Here is a 13,873-nt window from a genome sequence, read left to right on the forward strand (position 1 = left end):
GAATCCATCTGGTGATGTCTGACACCTCTACAAAGAGGAGAAATTCATCACTGTGCATTTTGTCTTGATTTTCCAGCCTCCCACCCCAGCTTGTTGGGAAGTCAGTGTTGTATCATTAGGGATTTGTTCACCCAATGGAGAGAGGTCTCCTGCCTGTCTGCATTGCAGGTTTTTTTCTCTAACTGCCTAAGTTTGGGAGGTGTTGAAGGCAGAGTGATGACGGGGAGATACAACGAGCCACAGGAACTGGTTGCAGGGTCATGCTAGCTCCACAGGGTTTAAGACACTTTCAAACAAAAATCTTTTCTTGAAGGATGGTTTTAAAAATTGCTGAGCATTACATCTCACAGGAGCTTAAGACAGAGCCTGGGCTATCTACCTTCCTGCTCAGTTTGGACCCAAACTGCAAACCAAACGGACTCTCCTTTCTGACTGTGCCAATTTCTTAGCTTGGCTTGAAATGCCTTCAGGGGTTCTGCATTGGTAGGCACCCTGTTTTTATTGGGGTGTAATTTAACCACAAACGGTGTTCACTGAGCTTAGACGTCAGCAGTACAATGTAGGTGCCACATACTGTGCCACGCAGTGATTTATTTCAGCACTCCCAAGCTGATCTTCAGTGGCCCACACTGTTTCCATAGAGAAATTGTGCAAAAATTGATGGCCGTGCAGTGCTGCTGCTGCTTTTTAATTGTGGAACAGAAGAAATGAAGTGGTATGAAAGGTCAGACCAGATTTCTCAGTGAGGAGCTGTTTGCTGTTTGGAGGAAGTTGAGGAATTTTGGCCCAGTGCATGCTGAAATTCCTCCTTGGTTGTGTGGGAGCTTCGGCTTGGGGGAGGCAGCTCCGCTCGCAAATCCATTGAGGCTTCGCCTAGACTTTTATTTATAAGGACACAAGCACTTTGCATCTTGCGAGCTGTATTGTGCCTGCCTGAGTGGCTTGCAAGAGTGGGAATCAGAGGAGCTGTGCAGAAGAACCCCTCTGCTCTCGCCAGCCTCTTCCCAGGAAGGTTCACAGAGAACAGGCTGCAGCATGGGCAGAGCCTGCAGGACCCAAGTACACCAGAGGCTTTGAGCTGTGCTGGACCGCGGACCTGCACTTTGACAGCTGTGCCCATACATCTGGGTCTGGAATGTGCCATGTTTTAATGACTTGCTTTTGTCGCGATTGCTGCCAAAGTCACGGATTCCTTCTATATGTTTTAAAAGCAAACAGTCTGTGACTGTGGACACTTTATTCTCTGTACCTCAGCATGCTTGCAGCTGGGTGAACAGTTAACCAAATTAACTGAGAGCTGTTAAATTATACTCGGAGGAAATGAGAAAGATGAGGAGCAGTGCTGAGCTCTGACTGGCAAACTCTTGGTGAAATCCTCTCATGGTGACGTTGTCCTTGGCTGGTAGAGGGATGAACGTGGTCTTTTAATGGGATTCTTTCTTTTCCTTGTGCTCAAGGCCATAGTTTCTACCCTGGTAGACTGCATGTTGAAGAACAGGAGGTACCAGGCAGGGCCATCGTTACTAAAAGTATTACAACTCTTGACTTCAAGCCCATTCTGTCTGTGTCCCAGGAGTGGATGCCCAGGGAGAGGCCTTGCAGACTGTATCTACAGCTGATGGGACAGTTTGGCAGTACATAGGGCCTGGGATGGGCTCTCCTCCCAGCCGTGCTAGTGCTTGCTGCGCAGAGATGGTCAGTCACTGGGGAAGAAGAGAGGGACAGGTTTTTCTCTGAAGTTGGGCCTTCTCTCCTCTGCACAGCAAGAAGTAATGGATAGATGGTTTTTTTTAGCCACGTGGGGAGAGGTTGTGGCATCGTACCATGCCATCCTCTCCTTTGTACGTGTGTATTGTCTGTTTTTACAAGTCTTCCTTCACAACCAGTTGATGTTCTTGAAATACCAGTGTAAGATTGTCTCTGAGCAAAGGCAGCATTGGGGTGAGCTGCTCTTGAGGGAGGTTGTCCATGTGAACAGGAGCATTGGGGAATGACCCAGATGGATGCAGAGTGAAGTGGACTTAAAAGGTTTATTTGCAGAGCAGTGTCATGCTGGAGCTCACTGTGAGGCACTGAGCCCTTCATCTGGGCATGGGGACCAGCCATGTCCTCCCAGGTGAGATTTGCTTGTTGTCTAAAATTTGCCATGGGAGGGCAGGGCACTCCAAGGAGATTTTTTTTTTTTTTTTCCCCATTAGCCTCTTGAAGTCTAGTTGACATTAAAAACTGAGTCAGTTCTTTCCCATTAATTACAAAAAAAAATATACTCTCCCTACATGTGAACTGACAGCTCCCTGAAGAGACTGCTGCTTCTTGCTGTCTCAAATAACTGCTGCCAGATTACATCCCTCAAGTCGTGCTTTTTCTTAGCAATTTCAGATTTAGGATGCAAGCACACCAGTTAGTATTAGCAAGCAGGAACTCCCTGATTTTTCCATTTATAGAAAAGCACATTTTTCTGTATGTCTTGGGATTACTAGAGTTTTTGCTGGTATAGTTTTTTATTTTGCTAAAATTAGCCACAAACTCCTGTTAGTTCAAGGGAGGAGAATTAAGGCAATGGACCAAGGGCCTTTGAAAATCGGCCTAGAGAACAATGTGGTATTTTTTTCTGCTCGAAGCCATCATCATGTAGGTGGCTGGATTTATTTAGCTGTCTGGATTTGAGTGATGTCAGTTAAATTCCTCTACAATACCAAGCGTTTCTGGGGCATCTGCTCATTGCTGACTTATCTACATGAAGCTGCTTGCAGGCGGTTTGGCTTCTTTACTTCTGCATGTCAGACAGCACGGCACAAGCACAAGTTACTTCACAGTGGGGGCCATTGATGCCTACCTGTTAGTGCACCTTGTGCCTCCGTGAGCCCAGAGACTGATGTTCATTTTCCATTTTTCTTCTTTGAGCCACTTTTTTCTTACCCCTCTTTTCAAGTAATACTGTATTTCACTGGGAGGAAGATCCTGGTATGAACTGCCACTACTCCTGCCAGCAACTGATTATGTTGCAGATATTTTCCCAGAACACCTGACTCCCAAAAGACATTCCCAGAAGCCTCCTAGAAGCATTTAACAGTCAAAGACAATTGACACCTCAAGGTAAATAATCTGAGAATCTGAAATCCTGAATATAGTTACTGTGTCTTCTCTCTGAAGCTTTAGGAAGCTGTAAGGGCATCTTTACAGCCACCACTGTGCTGGGCTTCCACGGGTGTTTGCAAAAGGATTAAAGCAACTGGGGAGGGTTGTAGTCCTTGTGGTTGGGGTACCCACTCCTCTCCATGTTTTGTGGCCTCAGCCTGTTCCTGGGCTGGGCTGGCCTTGTGGGCCAGCATTTGTCCCCCTTTATGGGGTGCCCAAGGCTGTCCGCATTGTGGTGGCAGGAGAGTCTACTTAGCCCTTCCCTGAGGGTGTGCTAGTTCAAGTTTGGGCTAAAAGACAAATATTTAAGTCTTGTCTCTAAGGGGTTACTTTACACTTCTCCCAGCAACCTAGAAAGTGCAAAGGCCGTCTCAGCCAAGTGCAGGGTATCTCCTAATGCACAGTGAAAGCCTAGTGTGGGCGAAGTCCTTATCTGTAAGTGACTGAAGCCTCACCCCGAGGAATTCCAGCCATCCCCTTCTGTCTTGACTGCATTTTGCTCTGCTGTGACGCCTCCGGTTACTTGCACCCACCTTGGACATGTCTGGCTCCAGTAAGTGACACTTGGGAGGCTGTTGGGCAAACACAGAAAGGGCTGATGCTGAATTCAGAAGCTGGGGTTTAAGCACAACCTCATGTTTGAGCGTGTACAGGTTGGTGCATCAACATCCCCTGAATGCTGCACATGTAGCTGTGTGGCACTTGCTGTTTGCAGCTCCAGGCAGGCATGGATTTAACGGGATGCTTCCCAAACCCCGCGTCCTGCCCATACTGCTCCGTGCCTCTCTCCTTGGTGTCAGCTGGCTGAACCTGCTGAGTATCAGGCTCTTGCTGCCGCCCTGTTGGTGGTCATTTCTAAAACTTGGCTATCCAAATCTTCAGTTCATCACTGTGCAGGCTCGTTGAGCCACAAGTGATGGCACCGCTCTGTCCTGCCTTGCAGCAAGTGCCACAGATTTGGTCCCCCAAGGATTTTTGGCAGGAGGCGTGTATGGCACTGGCTGGGGAGGGACAACTCGCGCAGGAGGATGCTGTGAAGATAAAGCAGTGCTGTGTGTGAAATTAGTGAATGAGACAAATCCTACTCAGAAGTGGTGTTTAAAGAAAAAAGCCTTTGTGGAAAATGCTCTATCAGCTGTTCACCTAGGCCAAGCCTCTTAGAAAGGGAACAGGGCTGTTTAGAAAATGACATTGTAAAATGTTGGGTTGCCGTTAGTTATGACACTAAGCAGGTTTCTTGCTGGCTGGTAGTTCCGAATCTGTGGTTTCCATGAGAGTGTTTTCTTTGATCTCTCTCAATAAAACTCTTGAGTTTTGAGAGAAAAATTTGAAAATGGATTGGTGCAAAACTCAGTCCCTTTCCTGTCAAGTCTCAGTGCTCACCTCTCTCCCCAGCCCTGCAGAGATCTTTGAATAGCTACAGCTTTGCAGCTCTGTCCTCTCCCCTTGGGCTTGGGTCTGCGCAGGGCTCTGGCTCTCTGGTGCCTGTCCTGGGCCAGGCAGGGGCTGGCTGTCACCTCCCGGAGCAGCTGCAGGCTCAGGGCAGCCTGGATACTGCTGTCCCCAAGTCTCTGCCTTGTCCCACACTTTCTGGAGGAAGATAAGACTAACCTACCTACTAGGGCAGGCAGCTCTGGTTTCTCTCTGAGAGGCGCAGGGCACCCTGAAGGGTTTCTGAGCATGGGTGTGATGAGTTGCAACAGACTCTGCAGATGGTGAAAGGGGATGGGTTGTTGTTTCTAAAACTTGGCTATCAAAATCTTGGCATACAAGCATAGGGGACCTTCTCATTCAGAGCCCTGGAACCCCGCATGAATAATTTGGAAAAACGTCATTTTTAGGAGCGAGGACTTGACACACAGACATATGAGAATAAGGCAGGAGGTGCTGTGGGCAAAAGTGGGAAATGGGGGCAAAGTGTGTTTTGGTACATGCCCATCTTTCAAACACTGACTTTTGTGCTTTTTTTTTGGGGGGGGGGGGGTTGTTTGTTCTCAGGGACTTGAGTATTTTATAAAAAGTGACTGGATAAAAAGCCATGTGTGCTTGGAGGGAAGCACCTTTTTTTGCTGCCTGGAAGGGCTGAAATAGTTCTTTTGTGATTGGAAATAAAGGGTAGGCACATACTTACCAGCAGCTAAATGTGAGAGATTTTAATAAAGGATTCTGATGTATGGGCTAGGAAGAAAGAAATCTGCTGTAGGACAGCAGAAGCTCAGCAGGGGGGATGGTCAGACTGTTAATGAGTAAATCCATTGCTTCAATGAGAATAAATGATTACAGGCAAAAGATACAAAAGGGGCAGATCACTGACCTAGAGAAATTCAAAGCAAGTCAGAAGCTCTCTGGCTTTCCATGGCTTTTTCACCTTCCACATACTTATTTGTGGGGATAAAAGGTGCACGAAGAAGCTTGATCGCTTATTAGCTTTAGCTTCTGCCACTGCTGGGAAGAGCAGATGCGGTGCCAGCGCTGCTGAGTGTTTCCAAGCCTGATGAGGGTTCGCTGTGCCCACGGTAGCTGGGCAGCCGCTTGTCTGAACACTGGTGTCTGGGCTGCAGACAGAGGTGACCTGTGCTCCCAGGGAGCTGCTTTTCCTTGCCACTGTGGACTGATAACTCCATCCAGGCTCTGACCTCTGCCGCGTCTTCCAGGTGGGTTTGTGGCCGCAGTGTTGGGGCCAAGGCAGTGCCTGGGGGATGGATGGGCTTGGGAGGAAGCAAAAGCATTGGTCACTTTTGAAAGCTCTGGGGAAAAAAAAAAAGAAATAAAAAACCCCAAACCAACAAAAAAGCACTTTCTGCAGTGATTCTGAAATGGTTCGTCTGGGTTTTTTTTCTGCTTTCCCTGCTTCGGTCTAGGTTTTACGGCTGTCTGGAGCTGCTGCACAGTGACCCAGACTGGGGTGCAGTATGCCCCGAAAGGCTGCAGGTGCCCGCTCTGTGTGTGCTGAAGCCCTTTGGGCTGGCCACTGCTCCCGGCCATGCTGCACGTATCCAGGAGGCCTCATGTGCCCCTAAAGAGCGGGATTTATTGCCCATGTGCTGTGCCGTTGAGCCGCACCTGCTCGCCTGGTCCATCTGATCCTTCCAGGAAATCCCAAGCAAGAATACGACAGTGCTGGTAATGCTATCCACACACGGGGATATTTAGCAGCAGTTAGGAAGAGATGAACTGCTTTGTTTTTACATGGTGCTATTTTAATAAGTCAACACCAAAGGTAATAAATCTGTCCTACAGAAAATTGGAGAGTGGTTGACTATATAAACTACTCCTGCGCACTCCGGTGCTGGGAGTAGAGCTATGCATAGCTGCTGGCCAACATACCTTGCTTGTACCTTTTTGTCAGAGGACGAAAAAAGGGCCTCTCTCGCTGTTTGTCAAAATGTAGTTGCCAATATTACAACAATCTGAAGATTTATTTTGCTTCTTAAATGTAACTGTATGGCTTTGTGGCACCTTGGAAGAATATCAGTGAGACTTCACCAGAAATCCCTCACCAAAGAAACACAGGACGTGGCTGGGTCCAGCTTGCTGTCTTGTTTCCACACGTGCCTCCCAGAGCTGGAAAACTGAAATCGGTGTCTTGAGAGAGGGAATAGAGGAGAAATGAGCAAGTTTGCCATCATGTGCTGCTTATGCAGGAGGATAGATGGACAGAGAGCGTGAAAAGCAGCTGAATTTCTCCTGCCTCTCTGGATCCTGATTTACTCTTCAAATCTTTGCACTGTCACACTGGGCAGTAATCAGAATTATATTTTCATGGGATTTTGGTGCTGAGTAAAGCTGCCCACTATCCAAACGTGCAAAGGGATGGAGCGGGTGGGAGATGGAGGAAATGCCCTCATCTCCATCTTCCTCTCCTGCCTCTGGGGCTTGCTCCATCTTTCCAGGCACTGGGGCAGTCACAAGTGATTGTTACTAAGGAAACGTGCTTCCAAACCACTAACAGCAACATCAGCTAGGTGTAGGGATGTTACTATTTTCAAAGAAAGTTGGTTGCTAATTAAAATACTCCTGTCAGAATTTCCTGGCTGAAAACTCGTTTCATGAAATCCCAGGCGGTGGTCAAAGGTTGAGTTGTACCTGGCGTGCATTCAGAGGTGGCGAGAGCAAGGGATCTTCTTGTCTTGAGACAAGTGTGTGCATCAAATCTGGTGCTTCACCTCCTTCATGGAGAAAGGAAAAAAATTGCTTAAGAGCCTGGGAGCATAGAGGTTTTTATTCATCTGACTGATAATAGGAGCTAAATAAAGGCTTTGGAAAAAACCCGACCCTTTCTCTTGCAATATTGGTTGGGCAGAACTGCACTGGAACTAAACATGGAATGAAAAGTCTGGCTTTTCTGCCAGCTCTATTTTTAGAGCTACTGCTCCATCTTTGTATCTCTCTGAGTTTTCTCAGCATATGTACTTGAGGCAGGCAATCTGCCTTTATTTTTTCCGGCAGGCTGTGATATTCTGCAAGAGAAGGATGTTGGATGGAGGGACAGGGGACTCACCAGATTTGACAAAAATCCCTCTGAATACCAGGATGCAGGTGCTGTTCCAGGATTGGGTTCACTGTGGTTACAGACTCATGAATATTTTCTGTGCTCCTTGTAGGAATGACCCTAACCCTTACGTGCTGGAGGGGAGTGGGTGTGCAGTGTTGGCTGGCTTCTTCGTATCCCAAAATTGTGGTCGTGACCAGAATAAAATTCAGCAGCGGTTCAACAGTGCAGTAGTGCTAACGATAGGTTTGGGCACGGAGCAGAGGAATCATGTTTGGCTTTGGGAGTGGGAGCAGGATAGGAATATCTGAACTGGGCTTCAGCTGAGACACTGCAGCTGATCCAGCACTATCAAGCAAGAACCCAGAGGTGGTTCTTGTTCTTTCCTGTGAAAAGAAGCAATAAAAGATAAAAAGTTAGCGCTCTAACCCTGGTCTTGGATATTTAACCCTGCCAGTGGGGTTGGGGCTGGCCTTTCAGAGAGCTCCCAGCAAGCATGGACGGTTTTCCCCAGTGCCCAATGTGCGTACATGCATGTACATGCACAAACCTACATCTCCCATGACTTAAAATGTACCGAAACCAGCTTAAAATGTACTGAAACGTCATCTTCTTTCAGCTAGAGAGGGCTCGTATGGGTCATGAGCCTGTGCGCTGCCTGACCCTGCCACTCCCCTGTCCTAGGAGCACTTACGCCAGGGCTTACAACCAGCAGCACTAATTGGTTTTTTGGCTCTTGTTTTCACTTTGTAAAGCACTGAGCCCTAGGCTTGGTTTTGTGTCAAGTTTCAGTGTTTCTGCAAAAACTGACTCTCACCGTGCACCAATTTGGCTGGAGCATAACCTATGCTCTTCAGAGGCAGGGGACTTCTGAGAGCTAGAAGCCTGCAAGTTCAGACTTGAGGACATTTACTTAGGAACATTTCTTTCCAGCATGAAACTGGACAGTGAGGAAGACCCCCCAGAAACTCCAGGGGATTTACTGACTATAAACTTGTAGCTGGCTTTGCAAAAAGATAAATGCAGAAGATAGGGATATGCCTCGCATTTCTAACTTTATGTTTGTGGTGGTTGTTCATTCAGAGCAGAGGCTTTCTTAGTGCCTGAGACCAGAACGCATGCAGGTACGCTGGACCCACAGTGAATTTTGTCCAGCTATACCAGATTCCAGCAGGAGCATTACTTTATTCCCTGTAGAATAAAGCCAGAGGAGGATTTACAGTGGAGGGAAGGTGTAACTTCACTGGCTGGTACTCAGCCCTGTTCCCATGCCAAGAGGCAGATGTTAAGCTGTGAGAACTGGTCCTGCAGAGAAAGCAGCTGCCTGAGCTGAAGCCTCTTGAGCTTCACTAACAAATAACAGCTCTGCTGAGAGGGTAAGCGGACAGAAAATGCTGCTCCTCCAAAAAAGCTTAGTCTCGTGTACCCTGACAACACGTAGGTTGCAGAGGGGAATTAAGGCAGCATTTGGGTCTCTTTTTCCTCAGTTTTTAGCAACTTGAAAAGGAGGTCTGTTTCTCCCCTGATTGGGCTTGCAAGTCTTTTGGCAGCAGGGAACTGTGTTGGATGACCACTTTGATTTCTTTATTCCGGACAGCACCAGTCCTTACCAGTGCAAACCCTGAGAGTGGTGACAAATCCCACCCTCCTGCCCATTCACAGCTGGAGAACGGTCTCTGACCTGCTGTGCTTTAGGATCGTGCAAATTTCCCAGCTGGATCTAGTTCAATCCTTCCCCGAGCATCTCACTCAAGCCCCCTTAGCCTACACCCAGGTGTAAGTTCAGGTGCCACCAGCCTGTGGTGGGAACCACAGCAATCCTGGATAAGTGGAGGAGAGGATGCCCCGGAGCCAGAGGAGCGTCCAGCAGGAGCCTGAGGAAGTTCTTGTCTGTGTGTCCTGCTCAGGAGGAGACTGAGCTGGTGCCAATCCGCAGGGCTGCACCCATCCTCTTGCTCCATACCCACACAACAGTGCTCAGCCCTCCTCGTCTGAATGACCATAACAAGACACGTGCTTTACGGATTACTTGGTAGATTTAAATGCCTCTTCCTTGTCTCTTTTTCCCTTTCTATGGATTATCAGGGTTATTTTGGAGGCATGTTATTATTAATACTCATCCTCTGGTTCAGCGATGTGTGTGGCCAGGGCAGGGCTGAACTGCAGGCTGCTGTTCTGGCCCTCTTGCAGCTGGTTATGGCTGGGGTGGGTGGGCTGAGAAGGGCACAGAGCTGTCCTTTTCCTCCCCTTGTAGAAGCGTCCCTCTGGGATACCTGTTAGTCTTTGGGGGATGTATGCTCATACAGCACCAGCTTGTATGAGGAGGGACTCCTGAGCTATAAATCTCTGCTTTTCAAGCACTCGACTCCCTTTTGGGTTGTTTTTGACGTTAGGAATTTTCTCTGATAAGAGAACTTTATTTGCCTTTAAATATCACTTTGTGACAGGATGATGGAGTGGGGATTCTTGGAGCGAGCCCGTGCCAGCCGGGGAAGGGAAATTCTGCTGGGCTTTTGTTTCTCTCTAGCACTGACATTTTAGCTCTTTAAAGAGTACGTTTATTTTATTCTTGGCAGGTGTGTGTGTGCACACATCAGTGTCCAGACAAATGGGAGCAGCCCAGTGTTGGAGCTGTGCTAAAGCCAAGTGGGTCTCCTGCTCTCCCCTGCCCGTGGCACCTGGGGAAGAGGAGCTGTGCTGGGGCTTTTCTGCAACTGACTTCAAAACACAGGTTGTGTGGGTGAAGTAGGGCTGCCATGTAGAGAGCCTCAAAAACAAACAAAAAAAGAAGGATTTTGTGATATTGTGTGCAAGGTGCAGTCGGATGTTCCCAGGCTGGCAGTCCAGAGTGTCACCTGTTGCCCTAAGAACAACCCAAAAGCCAAGTCTCCCAGAACAGCTTCATAGCTGGTTTCTAGTGCTGCCTGCTCGGGTCAAGGCTAAGTCTAAGGTGTTGCCCAGCACAACCTCCTGAGTATGGCCTGTAGTCACAAAGTCTGTGTTTTGTTTGCATTCAGACTGGTGGGAGCTGAGCTCCCTAATCTGGCTCTCTCCAGCGGCTGTGTCATATCACGATCCTTTTAGATACAGAGGATTTTGTTCCACAGGCTGCTTGTGAGCAGCAAGATCTGCAAAGTGCAAACTCGTTTATTCAGCTTGGATACCACTAAGCTCTCCTTGGTTTTATGATGCCTCAAGCAGCCAACTAACTCTGTGTTCCTTTCTTTCAGCTCTTCCATGTAGCGTATGTCCTGATCAAATTTGCCAATTCCCCTCGTCCTGACCTCTGGGTGCTGGAGCGATCTACTGACTTTGGCCTTACCTACGAGCCCTGGCAGTATTTTGCCTGTAAGTATGCCAGCGTTACAAGAGAGCTGCAGCTTAGTGCCAGGTAGCGAGGCCACAGTGAAGATGGCTCTTCCTGCAAGTACGAGGCTGGGTTTGGAGTTGTTTCTGTGTCATTGCTGCGATGCGGTACGTGTCCTCTGTTTCTTCTGCCCAATAAGGCTGCAAGAGTTGAAGGTTAGATCAGAACAGCTGGGTGAAGTTGTGGTGCTCCTCAGGGCAGGATAAATTCTTTGCTCTCTGCGACTAAGTGTATTTTTTAAAATATTATTGGTGCCCACTCAAATCTATATGGATGCTAAAGTTGGCACCAGTGTCAGTAGTTGAGCATTGCTGATCTAGGTCTGGAACATGAAATTTCTTCTCATCTCCTCCCTGCCCTCCTCCGTCTGTCTGTCTGCCCCATACTGTATCCAGACTGGTGTATTTCAGCTCCTCCAGAAGCAAACCAGTGGCTCGCTTCCAAGTTGCTGCTGTAACAGAAAAGTCTGGAGGTAGAAAACGGTCCCTTTGCACTTACAGTACCGGAGATTGGATACAGCCTGTGCAGGGCAGGGAGCCGCTGTCCTGCCACTGTGCAAGGTGGGGCCAGAGACAGCCGGCTGGAAAGGCTGGCATCCGAGATCCAGTTTGTGCGTTTGACTTCCCTGTTCTCTGATTAAAACCTGATCCCTTTAGAAACAGCTGGTTCTACAAAACTCTTCTCCCAAAGGGTCTAGGGGGTAGCCGGATGCAGAGGAACTTGTTAACCACCAGCCCCTCCCAGAAGCAGCAGCAGTAATTGGGAGAAGATGTGAGTTAAGATCTACAGCCAGAGCTTAAAACCTGGCAAGGAAGGACCTTGGAGCACTCAGAGGCCTTGCCCTGGGCTGCCCCTAAAGGCTCATATTTCTGGCTTACCTGTCAGCCTATGCTTTAGATTTGCTGGCCTTTCCTCGTGCAGGAAAGAGCTGCAGACATTTTACCTGCTGCGTTGCCTTAGCATGGTAGCTCCTCTCCAGTGCGGATGTTTTCCCCTCTGCTGTGTGCTAGTGGGGAATTACTGCTGTCAAATTGCCTGCTTTGCCTTTTTCGATCTTCTCTGAGAATTTCCCTTCCAGCTCTGAAGCCTCTCTTGGGGCCTGTTACAGTCACGTTATTGCATGGTCTGGGGCTGAGTTGGGAGCTCTTGCCCTGCTTGCTGTTCCTGCATGTAGTGGCAACGCTATAACGTCTGGAGTCCGCTTCCCTCCCGCAACATCAGGCCCTGTTACCACCCCCCTTGGGAAGTGCCATGCAGTGACACAGCCCAGTGGAAAATTCCCATGGAAATAGAGAGGTGGCGGCTCCAAAACCTGCCAGATTTGCTAGTACAAGAAGTCCTTTGCGGAGGTTTATTTTTGGCATGGGGAATTCTGTAGGTGGTCTAATAAAAACACTGGTCAGTTCAGTAACAGAGTTAAAAGCAGGCAGCAGAAATGTAAGCGTTCTCCAGAGACACCAGCGAGCCTTGCCATGGGTGACACTGTCCCCGCCGGCTCAGCGCTGCCCCTCGAGCCCTGCTCATCATGGGAGGTATTCGGTTCCCCAGGCTGCCCTGTGCCCCCCAGCCAGGCTGCTGAAGTGCAGCTCAGGGCTTAGCTCTGTGGGAGGAGGGAAGAAATGACTGTCGTGGAAAGCATCTGTCAGTGCAGCTGATGGGCTCTCTCGGGGAGGAGGGCCGAAGGGACCGTAGCAATGCGAATCCTCCGTGCATCGTGGTGGGGAGGCACTGTGCTTTCCTCAGCCACCAAAGGAGAAGCAGGACCGCTGAGGAGAGATTTATGGTGGTGTTTATCTACACGAAGGGTTCCCCACACAGCGTTTCAAATGGGGATAAGACATGAAAGATGCCCGGTCCCAGCTGTCCATCCAGGCCTACCGACCCTTGCCTGCCCCAGCTCATTGTCTTGTGCAGGATCAAGGTGCAGGATTAGCCCGTTTCGTCTTGCCTTGCTGGGCAGTGCCACCGTGGAGGGGAAGGCAGCCATAGGGCAGAGCGAGGTTCTGTCCTTTTCTCCGCTGAGGGCAGGCTTCCGCAGTCAGCTGTTTCCTTAAAGCGTTGCTGGGGTTTAAGGCTGATGGGTTACTCAGTTTTATCTCGGAGTGCCCAGCTTCTGGCTCACACAGTCGTGTAGATTTGCAATAACTGGAGGAGTTCTTTGGTTTTCCTGAGGAGCTGCTCTTGCTGAGCATCCTGTCTCCATGCCTAGCCGTGGCAGTGCTCTGGAAATCAATCATCCTAAGCCAATGGTGACAGGCTCCTTGTCTGAGGCTTCAGAATAAATTGCCTTTAAAAAAGCATCTGGTGAAGCAAAGCTTGACGGCCAGAGATGTGATGTTAAATGTTTCCACACCATCTTCCTGTGGATGCGACTGAGCTCCTGCTGGTGCCAAAACAGTGTTTTGTGGAGTGAGGCCACGTTGCTGGAGACAAGGTGTGGGTGGGTGCAAGCCAGAGGTGAAGGCAGGGGAGGCAGAAGCTCTCTGTGCTCCCCCCTTCCTGTTCCTCCTGCCTGGCTTAGCCTACTAGTGCAGCACGTGGAGTGAGGGGCGTGCCTTCTGGAGGCACATTGCAACAGATTTTGGAGGATTATTCCCATGAATTAGGTTAACGTTTCCCCATCAGCTCCCTGTGTGAGCTGAGCAGCGCTGGCAGAGCAGCAGGTTGTGCCGGCTGCCTTTTCTACCTTCTTCTCCCTGTGGAAACACCCTCAGGAGCGCTGCAGCGATGCGTGCTTTGGCACGCGCTGCTTGAGAGCTCTTGGCACAGGTGAAACGGGAGTGGGAAAGAGCAGCAGCCTTTGTCCCAGGCTATTCCCCAGGGGAACAGCCCCAGAGAGTGGCCTGAGAGTGGCACTGTGTAAGTTTTTGCATGGG

At 49.2% G+C, this 13,873-nt stretch overlaps 1 protein-coding gene across 3 annotated transcripts in view; it reads left to right on the plus strand.

Annotated features, from left to right (window-relative positions):
• Window positions 1-13,873, plus strand: part of LAMA5 (laminin subunit alpha 5) — a 96,998-nt gene that overhangs the window by 29,955 nt on the left and 53,170 nt on the right. For all 3 annotated transcript variants that reach the window (XM_030007591.2, XM_030007593.2, XM_030007592.2), the window contains exon 3: window positions 10,861-10,978. In XM_030007591.2, the coding sequence (XP_029863451.1) occupies window positions 10,861-10,978 (118 nt within the window). The remainder of the gene's footprint in view (window positions 1-10,860; window positions 10,979-13,873) is intronic.

This window comes from Aquila chrysaetos, chromosome 3, assembly GCF_900496995.4.
Source record: "Aquila chrysaetos chrysaetos chromosome 3, bAquChr1.4, whole genome shotgun sequence".
Classification (NCBI taxonomy): domain Eukaryota; kingdom Metazoa; phylum Chordata; class Aves; order Accipitriformes; family Accipitridae; genus Aquila; species Aquila chrysaetos.